This window comes from Electrona antarctica, assembly GCF_951216825.1.
Source record: "Electrona antarctica genome assembly, chromosome: 1".
NCBI classification, from domain to species: domain Eukaryota; kingdom Metazoa; phylum Chordata; class Actinopteri; order Myctophiformes; family Myctophidae; genus Electrona; species Electrona antarctica.
Window position 1 is genome coordinate 44,013,075 of NC_136806.1, and position 18,781 is coordinate 44,031,855.

The window sequence follows — 18,781 nt, forward strand, 5'->3', positions numbered from 1 at the left end:
CATCTGGTGACATCTAAATTGTATGTGATCGAGTGGAAACTATTTGGAAAGTAAAAAGAAACAACCACTGTATTGCAGTACCTTCATAAAGTGACATTCATGATTGGTTTTCAAATCAGTGGGTGTTAAGGCTGCAACGATTAATCGTAATAGTTTTTTGCAATTAATAATGGGTGTTTTTGAGGGGTTTGTTTTAAAAACGCCATTGACAATGAAGGGAAAATGTACGTCATCTTGTCCCTATCCCTTACATCACCTAATCATAGCAACATGAGTTAGACTTTAATATATTAGCGCCCCTCACTTCACACGGGTGTGATTTTTCCACTTAACCATAGTTTGTGTAACTAAACTAAAGAGGAGTGAGCCATCTCTCTTCCCTTACAATCTGATGATAGTTGCACATGCACACTAGCTACTGCAAAGCAAAATATGACACATAATAATGCAGAATCACATGGTATCCAAAAACATCTAAGGTCTGAGGCCATTTTACCCTCAACATCTTAAAGAAAAGGTTTACCTGCAGTATTTGTAAGATGGCGTTTCTATTGTACGTTACCATTAAAGCCAATACAACTATGTCTCTACCTGAATGCAGGATTATTGGATCAAGAACAAAACATGCTTGAATAATTATTTCAAATGACCTATCTGAGTTTAAAAGACCACTACTGTTCCTTTTTGACGGACACATGTGTAGCTATTCTTTAATCAAATGTATGCAGTCTAAGAATAAGAGTAAAGGTACCATGGGTGGCTTTAATTAATTTCAAATTAGTTTGTCTTTTATTTGAATAGGAGCCTAAGCAGCAGCGAAGCAAAATGTAATAATGTATTTTTGAATTAATTATTCATCTTTAATGTCTTTTTTGTTAGTTAGAACATGTCTAAAATAACCTAAAATATTTTTTAAGGTGATAGCTAAATAAATGGCATATAACCCGATTAATCGTTTAAATAATCGGCCAATGAATCGATTATGAAAATAATCCTTAGTTGCAGCCCTAGAGGGCGTATACGGTACATTTTCAGATGGTGGTCCGCGGCCTTTACTGCATATCAATTTGGGGTTCATTCATTGGCAGGAAAACCCCTAATCCTAAATAGCGGTGTGGAATCTAATCCTAAATAGTGGTGTATTCTACCTTTACACTGGAATCTAATCTTAACTAGTGGTGTATTCTACCTTTACACTGGAATCTAATCCTAAATAGTGGTGTATTCTACCTTTACACTGGAATCTAATCTTAACTAGTGGTGTATTCTACCTTTACACTGGAATCGAATCCTAACTAGTGGTGTATTCTACCTTTACACTGGAATCTAATCTTAACTAGTGGTGTATTCTACCTTTACACTGGAATCTAATCCTAAATAGTGGTGTATTCTACCTTTACACTGGAATCTAATCCTAACTAGTGGTGTATTCTACCTTTACACTGGAATCTAATCCTAACTAGTGGTGTATTCTACAGTACCTTTACACTGGAATCTAATCCTAAATAGTGGTGTATTCTACCTTTACACTGGAATCTAATCCTAAATAGTGGTGTATTCTACAGTACCTTTACACTGGAATCTAATCCTAAATAGTGGTGTATTCTACCTTTACACTGGAATCTAATCCTAACTAGTGGTGTATTCTACAGTACCTTTACACTGGAATCTAATCCTAAATAGTGGTGTATTCTACCTTTACACTGGAATCTAATCCTAACTAGTGGTGTATTCTACCTTTACACTGGAATCTAATCCTAAATAGTGGTGTATTCTACCTTTACACTGGAATCTAATCCTAACTAGTGGTGTATTCTACAGTACCTTTACACTGGAATCTAATCCTAACTAGTGGTGTATTCTACCTTTACACTGGAATCTAATCCTAAATAGTGGTGTATTCTACCTTTACACTGGAATCTAATCCTAAATAGTGGTGTATTCTACCTTTACACTGGAATCTAATCCTAAATAGTGGTGTATTCTACAGTACCTTTACACTGGAATCTAATCCTAAATAGTGGTGTATTCTACCTTTACACTGGAATCTAATCCTAAATAGTGGTGTATTCTACCTTTACACTGGAATCTAATCCTAAATAGTGGTGTATTCTACCTTTACATTGGAACCTGTTGAGTGGAGTGGTGAGCAGCAGTCTGTCAGCCATGTCAGGAGGACCCGTGCAGCGAGCGATGCCTGAAGAAAAAACACTCGGGTCATAACAGTATATTCTATACTAGATTATAGTATTTACGCTGCATTATATAGGGCATATTACATAATAATAATAATCTTCTTACCAGGTTCTTTAAAGCCAGCCTTGACCCACTGAGAGAGCCACCGCAGGTCACAGTTACAGTACAGAGGGTTGGCGCCGAGAGCCCTACACACACGCACGCACACACATGCACACGCACACACACACACACACACACACACACACACACACACACACACACACACACACACACACACACACACACTCCAATTTACACTAATGCATTAAGATTACACAAATGCCTTTAAATCAGGAGTTCTCACACTTTTCGAAGAGTTTGAAAAATCCCTGTTGCTGTGAGCTTGTATATCTGCTATTTCGGAATAGCTAATGCGAGAATCTAAAATGACACAGATGCTTTCCTGGTGTAATGGGTTAAATAAACTAATCAGTAGATTAGATTACAATTCAGTATCTTAAAACACACGCCGGCACGCACGCACACACGCCGGCACGCACGCCGGCACGCACGCCGGCACGCCGGCACGCCGGCACGCACGCACGCACGCACGCACGCACGCACGCACGCACGCACGCACGCACACACACACACACACACACACACAGTATGCACAGGGTCGTACTCACAGGTGGGACAGAGAGGTCAGGTGGTTGAAAGCTCCTTCTGGGATAGTTGAAAGGTCGTTGCCATGGAGAGTCCTGCAGGACGAGATAGAGGGTCAGTTTGAATACATCACATCTATTTCTACACATTTAAGCTGTTTATTAGCATCTTCTGGTTTGTTCACATAATCAACCTATCATGAGAGCAGATGATGGGAAGGACTTAGAGAGAGATACCATGGACAAAGAAATGGACAAAGCAACAATAGAGTGTTTGTAACAGACTAAGATTAATGGTGAAATACTGCAAACGTTAAATACAAATGGAATGCTGCTGGATTCAATGGGCCCTATTATGCATGTCTTAAGTACCAGGTCTTATTACTTAACTTAAGACCTGGAGGCGTGATCAATGCCATTTGGCTATTCTGAGTGGCCAAACAGCATTGACCACGCCTCCAGGTCTTAAGTTAAGTCATAAGACCTGGTACTTAAGACACACATAATAGGGCCCATTGTCTCTATCTGTGTGTTGATGCAACACACATGATACCAGGAGCGCACGGTGCAGCAATTCTTTCTTTGACACAACTCCCAGTGTTGCATTTCAACCTTGCATGCCTGTGTTTAGCCAACGTAGCAGCTAGCCAGTTCATAGCAGAGCAGTTTGCCAGTAGGCCTTGTTGGTGTAGCAACAAGATAAACTTCACAGTAAGACAAGTCGAGTTGTGGCAAGATGGAGAAGCTCAAGCATCCAGGTAAACCTAAGATGACGGGCAATGTTGATGCTAATTGGAAAATGTTCCAGATGCAGTTTGGGCGTGTACATCCCTGAGTATAGAGCGTTGCAGTCCCGCCCCCCTACCAGGGCCCAGGAAAGGATTCCCCGTTCATTTTCCTCATAGACATTTCAAAAAGTATTTATTTAAAGACCTTTTAAGCCTCGTACAAAGCCAACTCGAGTTGTGACAAATCATGACAACAAACACTTTTGGGCCGAACAAAGAATTAGAAAGAAGAAAAAAACGGCAGGTTACAACACTTTTTGTAATTATTTGTTTGGTCCCCGCTACCACCCTTAGATCTCCTATACTGTATGGAGCTGACCTGTTCTGACATTCCATATGTTGATCTGACCTCAAAACATGCTCCTTATATGGCCAGTACAGAATTCATTCCATGTTGAGCTGACCCCCCCATGCCAAAGCGCTAGCGCTCGCCCAGCAGTCTTCCGTCAACGAGGCGGATGCGTGCACACGACCTCGTCGCTTCTCGCCCTCAGGCGTCTTATCTGAGTTGGTGATGAATATGAATATACTATACTTAAGCAACCACAATTGTTTGTGTGTGTGTGTGTGTGTGTGTGTGTGTGTGTGTGTGTGTGTGTGTGTGTGTGTGTGTGTGTGTGTGTGTGTGTGTGTGTGTGCGTGTGTGTGTGTGTGCGTGTGCATGCGTGCGTATTCATTTGTGGATGGATTTCCCAAACCAGAGAAACCAGAGGTGCGTGTTTGTATGCGTGCATGTGTGTCTCCTTGAAATCTGTGCATACCTGTGTGTGTGTGTGTGTTAGAAGGCAGCGGGTGGAGCACCAGATGGATGACAGAGAGAAACAGAGACTGAAGGTCTATCCATCAAACAGGGGGAGAGAGGGAGGGTCGGACAGGAGGAGAGAATGGAAGGAGGGAGTCGGAATGAGAGAAGGAAAGGATGGTGGTAGGCGAAAACAGTGAGGGATACACAAGAGACAAGAGAAGAGGTTGGATATGAATGAGGAGAGAGAGAGGGGTGTGTGGGGGGGGGGGAGTTACTGAGTGATAGGGTGAGAGAAAGAGAGAGGAGGAACGTGGAGAGGTAACTGTTGACAATCAGTCATAGATGAAAGCTCTGGGTTGGACCAATATGCCCAAGGTTCAACTTTACTGCAGTAAACTTCTCTCCACCCTATTGCTAGTTCTCTATTCTAAAGCAAGATGAGACGTGCTCGATTATTATATCAACAGTGCTTCTTGCCAAAGGTAAAATATAAAAAGTCTGTTGACTTTTTATATTTTACAACAACAAATTGTATTTTTTTTTAATCACATGAACCCTAGTGTCCCTAATATGGGGTGCAGTGATTAGACCTCTTAATGTGCAGTGCTGTGAGTCGACCTTGTCTATTTTTGGCGAAGACATTTGGTGTAGAGGGGAAAGGACAGGATCTAATAGCCTAGTATATAGGGTTTGATTGATTGATTGAATTTTTTTATTTCACCTTATGTAGAATGGGTGCAATTCAAACGAAAGCACAAGTCAATACAAAAATCAGACCTGTCTGAAGTGAGTGGTGCAACAGCGCCCCCTGTTGGTACCCTAAACATACATACGGACATACAGACAGACATAGGGAGGGACAGACATTGCTGTTCCTAGGAGTGGCTGCACCACTCAAAAACTGCACTTTGAGGACGAAACCATGAAAAGCACAAGACTTGTTTACATCAGGGTCCTCCATTTTCAATTCATCAGAAGACGAACAAATATACACTTCTATGAAGAAAAGGAAATCATCATCATATTATAAAGAAAGTAAAAAAGGGAAAAACATGTACAGTATGGGGAAAAAGGGGTGGGGGGGGGTGACTTTAATATACTACTACTACTCACAGCAGCCGTAGAGACTTGAGACCATCGAAGGCCTGGACGGGGATGCAGCGGATCTGATTATAACTCAGGATACTGTCAGGGAGGGAGAGAGAGAGAGAGAGAGAGAGATAAGAGTAATGTTAGATTCAACACACTGCTGGAATGCAACACTAAAGACATTTCAGAAAGAAAACAGCCTAAACCTCACAGGAAGGACAGAGAGAGAAGAGAGAGAGGATTGATTGAATCTGCGTCCCACTTCAGGTGCACGCACACATTCACCAGCAACACACAGGAAAAGAGCTTTGTACTTTAGTGAGCTTGCACCGCCACCTACACTATAGCTGATCTACAAGCTGTGAGCTTGCATTGCACCTACACTAGCTGATCTACAAGCTGTGAGCTTGCATTGCACCTACACTATAGCTGATCTACAAGCTGTGAGCTTGCACCTACACTATAGCTGATCTACAAGCTGTGAGCTTGCACCTACACTATAGCTGATCTACAAGCTGTGAGCTTGCACCTACACTATAGCTGATCTACAAGCTGTGAGCTTGCACCTACACTAGCTGATCTACAAGCTGTGAGCTTGCATTGTACCTACACTATAGCTGATCTACAAGCTGTGAGCTTGCACCAACACTAGCTGATCTACAAGCTGTGAGCTTGCACCTACACTAGCTGATCTACAAGCTGTGAGCTTGCACCTACACTAGCTGATCTACAAGCTGTGAGCTTGCAGATGAGCTATTGTAGCCCCATCGTTGTAGTATCAATCAAACATTAATGTCCTTTAATGTCCCGCAGGTGTTTATTTTGTGTGATTACATTCACACAATTGGCACGTGGCAATAAAGCGGCATAGTATGTTTTTAATTGATTGTTTTTACTAGTTTGAGTTTTTACTAGTATGTGGATATAAAAGCATCAACCTGCAGGAACGTAGCATCGCCAAATTAATAGTTTGGGGTGAAATATTCACAGATGCAATTTCAATAACATGTTTAAAGTTTTTCCTTTTTTTTCCTCACACGCATTTCAATGACAGAGACTCTCATCAAAGTCATTGGCATTTTCAACACCCATATTACTCTATATATCAACCAACGCAAGAGAAGAGAAAAACACAAATAAAGGTTTTTTTGTTTTTGTTTTTTACATTTATCTTGTACACACACACACACACACACACACACACACACACACACACACACACACACACACACACACACACACACACACACACACACACACACAGAGAGAGAGAGAGACACACAAACATTGCAAACACTTTACCTGTCAGCTAGTAAGCCAAGAAAGCATGATGGGGACATGCTGTGTGTGTGTGTGTGTGTGTGTGTGTGTGTGTGTGTGTGTGTGTGTGTGTGTGTGTGTGTGTGTGTGTGTGTGTGTGTGTGTGTGTGTGTGTGTGTGTGTGTGTGTGTGTGTGTGTGTGTGTGTGTGTGTGTGTGTGTGTGTGTGTGTGTGTGTGTGTGTGTGTGTGTGTGTGTGTGTGTGTGTGTGTGTGTGTGTGTGTGTGTGTGGGGGGGTAGAAACCAGTGAGGCTGGTTGGAGGACGATACCAGGAAAAGGAGCAGATATAGTTTTTTTGAGACTTACAGTACAAAGAGAAACGATGACTGTCAGTCAGAGACAGGAGGAGAGAAAGGTAAACAGTATAGGGGTGCAGTAGTTAAGCAAACCAATCGGATTTACCCATTTATTAAAAAAGAAAATCATCAATCGATAATTTCACGAAACTATCTATTGATAATAAATGGCTAATTTGGGCCTGTCCATTATAGGTGAAAAGTTTGAAAACATTTCAAGAAATAGCTGATAGGCTGCTATCGCTTGACACACTGGAACAATAGGTAAGAAGTTAAGAACATAATCTGTATAGTTACAGCCTTTAGTAAACAGAGAAGATAGGATACGAAGAGGGCATACTGATGAGAGAAGGTGTGTGTGTGTGTGTGTGTGTGGGGGGGGGGGGGGTAGTTTGGAGAAATAATCTGCAGATATGATGATTAATCACGAAGAAGGGAAGCAGACACTGATTTATGTTGTACACACACACATGCACGCATGCAAGCACGTCGCACGCACGCACGCACGCACGCACGCACGTGTGCACACACACACACACGCACACGCACATACAATGCAGTGTCTGGCCGTGGTGGGTAGAGAGATACATGTGTGTTGTCATGGCAACTTACAGCGTGGCTAGTTCGGTCATGTTGCTGAAGGCGTACGCTGCCACGGTGTTGATGCTGTTGTTACTGAGATCCCTACACACACACACACACACACACACACACACACACACACACACACACACGCTACATTAAAATCATACAATAAAGTTTCATAAAATGTTGAACAATGAGAGTTGAAACACTACACAGTGCTAGCGTGCAGAGAGGTGTCACGTCACATACACCAGAGACAGCTGCTTCAGGCCAGACAGCTCCTTTGGTACAGCGGTGAGCAAGTTACCCTCTAGGTACCTGCGGGGCAAGGACACACACACACACAAGCACACACACACACACACACACACACACACACACACACACACACACACACACGTAGCGTTAGCGTTTTGCCAATTATTTGGGGGCCCACTTGCAATACCCTCACGGCCCACCAGTGGGCCACAGCCCACCGTTTGAGGATCACTGCATTAAGGAATATGGTCTCTGCTGGGTGGAAAGCTCACACTGTTGGTCAAAATAAAACAATAGCAAAAGTAGCCGATTTTTGAGCTTGTAGATCTGCTACTTTACTTTTGTGTGGTGCTGTAGGGCTGGTATGATCAAGTAGGGCGTTAATTATGAAAAAAGAACACAATATCCTCCATAGTCTAACCGTTAGACTATGGAGATACAGTAGGAGGTTTCCGCCCGACAGCAATGATGAATGCATGTGTGAGACTTAGTGTGTGATTTAGTGTCTGATGTCAGTCTCTCCATTCTACTCTCCTCCTCCTCCTCCCCTGTCAGTCTCTCCATTCTACTCTCCTCCTCCTCCTCCCCTGTCAGTCTCTCCATTCTACTCTCCTCCTCCTCCTCCCCTGTCAGTCTCTCCATTCTACTCTCCTCCTCCTCCTCCCCTGTCAGTCTCTCCATTCTACTCTCCTCCTCCTCCTCCCCTGTCAGTCTCTCCATTCTACTCTCCTCCTCCTCCTCCCCTGTCAGTCTCTCCATTCTACTCTCCTCCTCCTCCTCCCCTGTCATCTCTCTCTCTTCTTCCTCCACCCGCTTCCAATGCCATCAATGCACTGAAAGGGACAAAATCCTGTTTAATCAGAGCATTGAATGCTCTCAGTAGCGTCTACTGACCTACCAAGAGCTCAGTAGCTGCATTCATATGATATCAGTTACTGTTTTGAAACTGACTTACAGTATTTGGCTGGTTAAGACTGACATGAGGTTAGGGGACTTACGTTGCTGGTTAAGACTGATATGAGGTTAGGGGACTTACGTTGCTGATTAAGACTGATATGAGGTTAGGGGACTTACGTTGCTGGTTAATACTGATATGAGGTTAGGGGACTTACGTTGCTGATTAAGACTGATATGAGGTTAGGGGACTTACGTTGCTGATTAAGACTGATATGAGGTTAGGGGACTTACGTTGCTGGTTAAGACTGATATGAGGTTAGGGGACTTACGTTGCTGGTTAAGACTGATATGAGGTTAGGGGACTTACGTTGCTGGTTAAGACTGATATGAGGTTAGGGGACTTACGTTGCTGGTTAAGACTGATATGAGGTTAGGGGACTTACGTTGCTGGTTAAGACTGATATGAGGTTAGGGGACTTACGTTGCTGGTTAAGACTGATATGAGGTTAGGGGACTTACGTTGCTGGTTAAGACTGATGTGAGGTTAGGGGACTTACGTTGATGGTTAAGACTGATATGAGGTTAGGGGACTTACGTTGCTGATTAAGACTGATATGAGGTTAGGGGACTTATGTTGCTGATTAAGACTGATATGAGGTTAGGGGACTTATGTTGCTGATTAAGACTGATATGAGGTTAGGGGACTTACGTTGCTGATTAAGACTGATATGAGGTTAGGGGACTTACGTTGCTGGTTAAGACTGATATGAGGTTAGGGGACTTACGTTGCTGATTAAGACTGATATGAGGTTAGGGGACTTATGTTGCTGATTAAGACTGATATGAGGTTAGGGGACTTACGTTGCTGATTAAGACTGATATGAGGTTAGGGGACTTACATTGCTGATTAAGACTGATATGAGGTTAGGGGACTTACGTTGCTGGTTAAGACTGATATGAGGTTAGGGGACTTACGTACGTTGCTGGTTAAGACTGATATGAGGTTAGGGGACTTACGTTGCTGATTAAGACTGATATGAGGTTAGGGGACTTACGTTGCTGGTTAAGACTGATATGAGGTTAGGGGACTTACGTTGCTGATTAAGACTGATATGAGGTTAGGGGACTTACGTTGCTGGTTAAGACTGATATGAGGTTAGGGGACTTACGTTGCTGGTTAAGACTGATATGAGGTTACGTTGCTGGTTAAGACTGATATGAGGTTACGTTGCTGGTTAAGACTGATATGAGGTTAGGGGACTTATGTGGCCGGTTAAGACTGATATGAGGTTAGGGGATTTATGTGGCCGGTTAAGACTGATATGAGGTTAGGGGACTGCTGGTTAAGACTGATATGAGGTTAGGGGACTTATGTGGCCGGTTAAGACTGATATGAGGTTACGTTGCTGGGTTGCTTAGGGTTAGAGTTAGGTTAGATTTAGTGTTAGGGTTAGTAATGTCGGACAACGTGCGTCGTCGCTGTCAACACAGTAGCCGTGATCAACGCAGAATGCAGTCTACTGAATTTCGTCACAATATAACGCTTCGCGCTGGAGCTGGTTGCGGTAGGCCAGACGTGTCTACTGCAGCTGGTTGCGGTAGGTCAGACGTGTCTACTGCAGCTGGTTGCGGTAGGTCAGACGTGTCTACTGCAGCTGGTTGCAGTAGGTCAGACGTGTCTACTGGAGCTGGTTGCGGTAGGCCAGACGTGTCTACTGCAGCTGGTTGCGGTAGGCCAGACGTGTCTACTGCAGCTGGTTGCGGTAGGCCAGACGTGTCTACTGCAGCTGGTTGCGGTAGGTCAGACGTGTCTACTGGAGCTGGTTGCAGTAGGTCAGACGTGTCTACTGGAGCTGGTTGCAGTAGGTCAGACGTGTCTACTGGAGCTGGTTGCAGTAGGTCAGACGTGTCTACTGGAGCTGGTTGCAGTAGGTCAGACGTGTCTACTGGAGCTGGTTGCAGTAGGTCAGACGTGTCTACTGCAGCTGGTTGCGGTAGGTCAGACGTGTCTACTGCAGCTGGTTGCGGTAGGTCAGACGTGTCTACTGGAGCTGGTTGCGGTAGGTCAGACGTGTCTACTGCAGCTGGTTGCGGTAGGTCAGACGTGTCTACTGCAGCTGGTTGCGGTAGGTCAGACGTGTCTACTGCAGCTGGTTGCGGTAGGTCAGACGTGTCTACTGGAGCTGGTTGCGGTAGGTCAGACGTGTCTACTGCAGCTGGTTGCGGTAGGTCAGACGTGTCTACTGCAGCTGGTTGCGGTAGGTCAGACGTGTCTACTGCAGCATTCGATGCTGTGATTAAACGTGATTTTGTCCCTTTCAGTGCATTGATGACATTCAAAACGGGTGCCATCTCTCTCTCTTCCTCCTCCATTCTTCACCTCCACTGCCATCTCTCTCTGTTCCTCCTCCATCAGCCCTCAAACATGCTCTCGGGTCATAAATAGGTCATGTAGACAGCAAGATGAAGTGTCTTCTTCTCACATGATCAATACGTAATCACTGCTATTGATCCCACACAGCCTGTGTGTGTGTGTGTGTGTGTGTGTGTGTGTGTGTGTGTGTGTGTGTGTGTGTGTGTGTGTGTGTGTGTGTGTGTGTGTGTGTGTGTGTGTGTGTGTGTGTGTGTGTGTGTGTGTGTGTGTGTGTGTGTGTGTGTGTGTGTGTGTGTGTGTGTGTGTGTGTAGAATGTACACTGTACGTGTGGAATATTCTGAAAGTATAAAGTCTCTGTGTGGTGCATGTTTGTCAATATGTGTGAGCGTGTGGGCACACGTGCATGCTGGGTTGTGTGTGCGTGCAGCTCACAGTTCGGTGGTGTCCTTGGGAATGCCCTTGGGGAGTGAGTGCAGGCCACGGTTGCTGCACCGCACCACCCCATCTGAGCACGTGCACACGTCAGGGCAACGGGAGGCAGGCAGACACCCGTTATCCTCCGTGCCTGCAGACAGACAGAGAGAGAGAGAGAGAGAGAGAGAGAGAGAGGACAGATGAGAGGGAGAGACCAAGAGACACAGAGGAGGGAGCAAAACAAAATAGACAGATTGTGTCAGATTTCATTATGTTTCACGTACTATACGCACTCAATTCAACTCACCTCTGCACAACACGCCCCCCCTTCACATGTGTAAAGTAACTATGTACATTTACTCAAGTACTGTACTTAAGTACAAAAGATCTTTTATACACCCATAAACATGTGACACCTGTGTCATATTTGACACTTGAAATGGGACATATGTATAATGACTGAGTAATTTTACTTTTACTGTATAATGTGTACTTTAAATACATTTTGATGCCAATACGTTTGTACTTTTACTCAAGTACATGTTTTATACCAGACTTGTAACAGAGTGTTTCTACAACAGGTAATTGATACTTTTACTTAAGTAAATAAAAAAGCATGCCATCTCTAAGAAGGCATATAACGGAGACATTGTATCGTCTCGACAATATTTATCACGATATTTCCCACCCCTAGTTAAGTCCCATCTCTTCTCCTTCCTGTCTCCCAGCCTGTGGAGTGACCTCCCCCCTGAGTCAGGACTGCAGACTCACTAGCCATTTTCTGCCGCAGTCTGAAAACTCAGCTCTTGAGAGTCAGACTGCACCTCACGCCCTCGCACTCCCTGCTCCTTGTATCACGTCCTGTTGATCTGACGGAAAGAAGCTATGTACTGTATACTATGTACTCTGTACTGTATACTATGTACTCTGTACTGTATACTATGTACTGTAACCTATACTATATATCGTCACTGTCTGGGAAGAAACCTCCTATCTCCATGTTTTCACTTTTTGGGGGGAAAAGAATGCCCTACTTGATCATACTGCACTACAGTGTCAGTGTGTCACACAAAAATATCCAAAGTAGCAGATATACAAGCTCCAATCATGGCACGAAGCGACACGTTTCCAGCTTGTAGATATGCTACTTTTGATATTGTTTAATTGGAATTCTGAATAGTAGCCGTTTTGGACACATGAGTTGTCCATGTTGGCTACTTGAACCGTGTCCCCATTTGCTTGAAATGCCTGCAATTCACCGGCATATTTAATTTGGGCTATTTTTTAATATGTTTTAAAGATAATAATAATAAAAAAGGTTTCCACTCGGCAGCAATGGAATGCATGTGGAACTGCACTATACGAGCCAGCCACCAACATGTAGTTCTGGTCACAGACAAAGGTCAACGGTCCTATGAGGCCCTTTGTGGAGTTTGTATAGCTGTCTCCACCTCCACTTCTTCAACACATAAACCTGCATAGCTCTTCTTTCAAGCTGGAAGCATGCACGCGCGCACGCACGCACACAGGCAGGCTACCAGCATACAGTATGAGTGATTATAATCATGGTAATACGCTGATCGAGTTAACAGGGATCAGAGGCAAGCATGTTGTTCTTGGCTGGAGACTCTGTCCATTGCCTTGACTGACTGTCACACGCGCGCACACACACACACACACACACACACACACACACACACACACACACACACACACACACACACACACACACACACACACACACACACACACACACAGTGTAAAAGGTTGGCCTGGCCGCCCAGATGTAAAAGTAGCAGTACTGTGAGTTAAGACCTTAATGGAACATAATGAAGACTGGACATTGAGCCAATGACAACACAGTTCCAATCTGCGTGTGTGTGCGTGCGTGCGTGCATGCTGCTGAATCGTGTTACAGTTGGCTAGCCTGATTACACTCATTTTTTGTCCACCGGGGGCGTGTGTGTGTGTGTGTGTGTGTGTGTGTGTGTGTGTGTGTGTGTGTGTGTGTGTGTGTGTGTGTGTGTGTGTGTGTGTGTGTGTGTGTGTGTGTGTGTGTGTGTGTGTGTGTGTGTGTGTGTGTGTGTGTGTGTGTGTGTGTGTGTGTGTGTGTGTGTGTGTGTGTGTGTGTCCTGGCATGTGCCTGCCCTATGCTTGTGTACATGGCAGCTTCAAGTTCTCAGTACGTTTAAGTGTGCATGTGAATATCCTATGGCCACAGTGCACATGCTGAAGTGTAGTCAAGCACATATTACTCTCTTTTGTGATACTGTGTGTGTGCGCACTTCAGTAGTTTGTAGGTTGGGGGTGGTAAAGCCCTGTGCTGACTCTCTGTGCAGTTTGGCTGATTGTGCTAACATTTAAATGACCACTAAATGTCGTCCCCACAAATTCAATCGCCTCACCTCTCCCCTGGCTGTTACTGGGCACTGCCCCGTAGCCATTTTCACTGAGCTAAATATATACCGGCTATTTGTGTGGAGACGTGTGTGTGTGTGTGTGTGATTCTGTGTGTGTGTGTGTGTGTGTGTGTGTGTGTGTGTGTGTGTGTGTGTGTGTGTGTGTGTGTGTGTGTGTGTGTGTGTGTGTGTGTGTGTGTGTGTGTGTATTATTGAGTTTCCTAAGCCAGCCCGTTCTCGAGTGCTCTCCAAACTAATTCACTGTAACTTGCTGGAAAAAGAGTGAGCTTTAAGTAGAGAGTGATGATATATGAATATGAGATCAGAGAGATAGGCAGTGGTGGAAAGTAACTAAGTACATTTACTTAACTCTGCCATGGTTTTCAGCCCACACGGTCCCTATTTGAAGCGACACCACCGAAATTGACGCACTTCCGGGAACACAGAATCATGTCCGGGGCACAGGGCACATACTTTCGTTCTCATCAAGCGCTAGAAAGGATCCCGCGCGGTCGCGATGATTTTTTATTGACCTCCAAAAATGCCAAGACGCCAAGACCTGTGATCATTAAATTATGTCGCCCAATCTCGCCATAGGCAGTGAAACTGTTTTTGTACACTTTTGAGGTATTTGTATCTTACTGGAAGTATTTCCAATTTCCAGTACTTTAACTTCTACTCCACTACATCGCAAACTCCACTACATTTATTTGAGAAATGTAGTTACTAGTTACTTTGTAGATTTTGATTATTAGTACAAAACATAGGCTACATCAACCACTTAAGCCCTAAATACATTTTGGCCATTTGAAAATAGCAGATCTACCAGCTCACAATGCGCAACGATGCGACACATTGTGAGCTTGTAGATATGAAAATTTTAAAAGATTTGTATACATTTGAAAACTTGAAATGGAGACTTCTGCATAATCACTGCTTTTACATTTGGTACTTTAAGCACATTTTAATGCCAATACATGTCCTACTTTTACTCACATACAATTTGTTGTACTTTGTTTTACTTGTAAGAGAGCATTTCTACATTGCAGTATTGATACCTTTACTTAAGTAAAAGGAAATGCGGGTACTTTTTCCCACAACTGCAAGACTGCATACAAGGGGAGAGAGAGGACGAAGATAGTGACAGATTGATACAGGTGGAGAGCTAAAACAAGAAGGAAACGACAGCAGAAACAAATAAACAAGGAAGAAGGCACAGACATAATGTTGCCACACAGAGCCCTGCAGACTGCCTGCTCATCTTCACACAGACATAATGTTGCCACACAGAGCCCTGCAGACTGCCTGCTCATCTTCACACAGAGATAATGTTGCCACACAGAGCCCTGCAGACTGCCTGCTCATCTTCACACAGACAGAATGTTGCCACACAGAGCCCTGCAGACTGCCTGCTCATCTTCACACAGACAGAATGTTGCCACACAGAGCCCTGCAGACTGCCTGCTCATCTTCACACAGACAGAAGGTTGCCACACAGAGCCCTGCAGACTGCCTGCTCATTTGCAGCGTCAAACTCCACCACCGTGCCGACGACAGCTGCCGTCGCCAGGCTGGCATCGTCGTGGTAACGGCAGCATCACCCTGGAAACCACCGCCGAGTGATGTCATCCGAGGCAGTCGGCTGGTTAACGATCCCACTGTCCTCACAATACCCTTCAGACACTGTGCGTGTGCGCGTGTGCGTGTGCGTGTGCGTGTGCGTGTGCGTGTGCGTGTGCGTGTGTGTGTGTGCGCGCGCGCGCGATAGAGATGCTCTAAGCTCACGACAGATCACATTACAGACTCAATATCTCTCTATCTCTTCTCTGTCTCTCTTTCCACACTGTGTGTGTGTGTGTGTGTGTGTGTGTGTGTGTGTGTGTGTGTGTGTGTGTGTGTGTGTGTGTGTGTGTGTGTGTGTGTGTGTGTGTGTGTGTGTGTGTGTGTGTGTGTGTGTGTGTGTGTGTGTGTGTGTGTGTGTGTGTGTGTGTGTGCGTGTCCACTCCTCCCTCATATGCACAAAACAAAAGTAGTCTACTTTGCATCATCCCTGTCTTTTCCTCTCTGTGCTTATAAGTTTCTTTCTGGGCAAACAGTAAATGACAGTGGAAAGAAATCCAAGACAAAGTCCACATGTGGACTAATTCATCTCTCAAGAAAAGATTGCATTGTTGTTAGTGGGAATGAAAACATAGGCGGTTCCCAGATTGATTACTAACTAAATACAATTGTGAGTAACTTTCAAATAGCAGATACGGTCAAAGTGGTTGAACTGATGTTAACCAATTTAGATGGAGACCCACTGGGAACCCCCGTCTATCACCCCTGGGGGTCCCTGCTGGATCCCCCCACTTTGACAGTGGTGGAAAGTAACTAAGTACATTTACTTAAGTACTGTACTTGAGATGGGGGGAAGACATGCAGTAAAGGCCGTCGTACCGTCGCAGGTGAAGTCTGGCGCGGCCACGTCCTGGATGGGGATCTCCTTGAGGAAGGCTGGCTTCTGACAGCGCGGGTTCCCGCTCACCACGCGGGTCCTCTTCAGCCACTGGCCCAGCCAGGCCAGGTGGCAGTCACACACGTAGGGGTTGGACAGCAGGTTGCTGCATGGGGGGGGGGGGGGGGCAGAGCAGCTGTGTTAATTTTAGTCGAGAGAGAATTTTTTTTTGTAATCTTGTTTCTTTATTCAACCAGTCTTAAGCCCAAACCACACCAAAGGGTTGGGTCGGGACAACATGTTTTTTAAGGTCAACCACACCAATGTGAAGAAAGTGGAACTGGATAGGCCACACCCTTAGAAAAGACACAGACAGGCCCTGGACTACAACCCACAGGGGAAGAGGAAACAGGGTAGGCCGAGAAACACCTGGAGACGTTCCACTCTCCAGGACCTAAAGAACATTGGAATGAGCTGGCAGGAAGCAAATGCGCAGGCCCAGAAGAGAGTGAGATGGAGAGCTCTGGTGGACGCCCTATACCCCTCGACGGGGTAAAGAGGATTAAGTCAAGTAAGTCAAGTCACACCAATGCAATGCAATGCAATGAGTTGCATTGTGTGGTTTTACCTTAAAACCCGTTTTGTCCCGACCCGACCCTTTGGTGTGGTTTGGGCTTTAGACCCTCTACTACACTACAGTTGCTCTATACATGGGGCATTCTTTTTAGATCTTTTTTTTTGTGGCTTTCGCCTTTATGTTATATTTTTTTATGGAGGGACAGACAGTAGGCTGACAGGAAATGGGGAGAGAGATGGGGGGAAGACATGCCGTCAGGATCGGGAGTCGAACCCGCGGCACACTGCCAGACTGGATTACCAGCCAAGGTGCCTGGACCACTGAGCCATGGCCCAGGCCATTCTTTTTAGATCTACACCAACTCTCTTCGCCAAAAATCTACAAGATCGTCTGCTATTTTTGGTGAATGTTCTACCCAGAATCGGTTTGCTGGAGTTCAAGTGGTTAAACCTGGCATCCCTATTTCTTGCATTGATTAAGAGGTGAAGAAGATTTTTTTAAACGTTTAGACAGTAGCTCACTCAACGTCCCGCATTGCATTGCACTTATGGTGTAAATCGTTTGCCAGCCAAGTTGATGGACTTTGAGGATATTACAATGTTTGTTTAGAGCACTTATGACGTAAATTGTTTGCCAGCCAAGTCTAATGTTTGTTTAGGCCCTCGACCTAAATGTCGTACGTCGTCATTTATAGTGCCCTAAACTTTAGGGCACTAAATGACGAAGTAAGACGTCATGTGGTCAATAAATACCGTGGGGCGTGGGCGCCCCTCACTTGACACAAGTGTGATTTATTTTACAATGTAGTAACTAGCATAAAGGACAGAATGGCATGACTCCCATTGACAGTAAACTGTAGTGTTGTTGTGACTGTGCGGGTGACTTCAATCACACATGCTGCTGCACAGTGAAGAGTGGAAGCTCAATCTCCTCATTATGCGTCCGTGTGTGGTGCGGCCATGCACATTACAGATAGGGGACAGATCATTTCCCTTCTTCTTTGTAATGAGTTGACCTCGGTGTGAAGCAATAAACTCCAGCCATAATGCCTTCCTTCCTTTCTCAAACGTGTTAATCTTTTAATTATACAGACACCATCCTTTCTGAAACAACACATCGGCCAACAGGTTCTCGCTCTCGTTTATGCGTGAGCGCTCAAAATTGTTTGTGTGTGTGTGTGTGTGTGTGTGTGTGTGTGTGTGTGTGTGTGTGTGTGTGTGTGTGTGTGTGTGTGTGTGTGTGTGTGTGTGTGTGTGTGTGTGTGTGTGTGTGTGTGTGTGTGTGTGTGTGTGTGTGTGTGTGTGTGTGTGTGTGTGTGTGTGTGTGTGTGTGTGTGTGTGTGTGTGTGTGTGTGTCTCGTGCGTGGGTGTCTTACATGGTGGAGAGGGAGTGCAGAGTAGAGAAGGCTGCCGGGGCGATTGTGGAGATGCGGTTGTCATACAGAGACAGGAGGCGCACAGAGCTCAGACCCGTGAACGTGCTGTTGTCAATACAACTGATCTGGTTGCTACGTAGCATCCTGAAAACACACACGCACATGCACACACACACACACACACACACACACACACACACACACACATAGACAGAACATAATTATATATCGTAATAATACACTTTATTTATATCGAACTCTTGTTTGCTTGTAGGCTACAGATAAAAAGCAACAATTAAAATAATTAGAATAAAATAAGGCAAAACAAGATAAAGAAGACCAGACCCTGTATGACAACAGAGAGTCGCGGCGCTAATATGACA

The 18,781-nt window shown here is 44.8% G+C and overlaps 1 protein-coding gene across 1 annotated transcript in view; it reads right to left on the minus strand.

The window, feature by feature from the left end:
* Nucleotides 1-18,781, minus strand: part of slit3 (slit homolog 3) — an 88,458-nt gene that overhangs the window by 39,374 nt on the left and 30,303 nt on the right. The window contains exons 12-20 of the mRNA XM_079504791.1: nucleotides 18,399-18,542; nucleotides 16,449-16,612; nucleotides 11,629-11,761; nucleotides 7,916-7,984; nucleotides 7,694-7,765; nucleotides 5,490-5,561; nucleotides 2,868-2,939; nucleotides 2,302-2,384; nucleotides 2,117-2,197 (exon numbers count right to left, since the gene is read on the minus strand). Coding sequence (XP_079360917.1) covers nucleotides 2,117-2,197; nucleotides 2,302-2,384; nucleotides 2,868-2,939; nucleotides 5,490-5,561; nucleotides 7,694-7,765; nucleotides 7,916-7,984; nucleotides 11,629-11,761; nucleotides 16,449-16,612; nucleotides 18,399-18,542 — 890 coding nt within the window. The remainder of the gene's footprint in view (nucleotides 1-2,116; nucleotides 2,198-2,301; nucleotides 2,385-2,867; nucleotides 2,940-5,489; nucleotides 5,562-7,693; nucleotides 7,766-7,915; nucleotides 7,985-11,628; nucleotides 11,762-16,448; nucleotides 16,613-18,398; nucleotides 18,543-18,781) is intronic.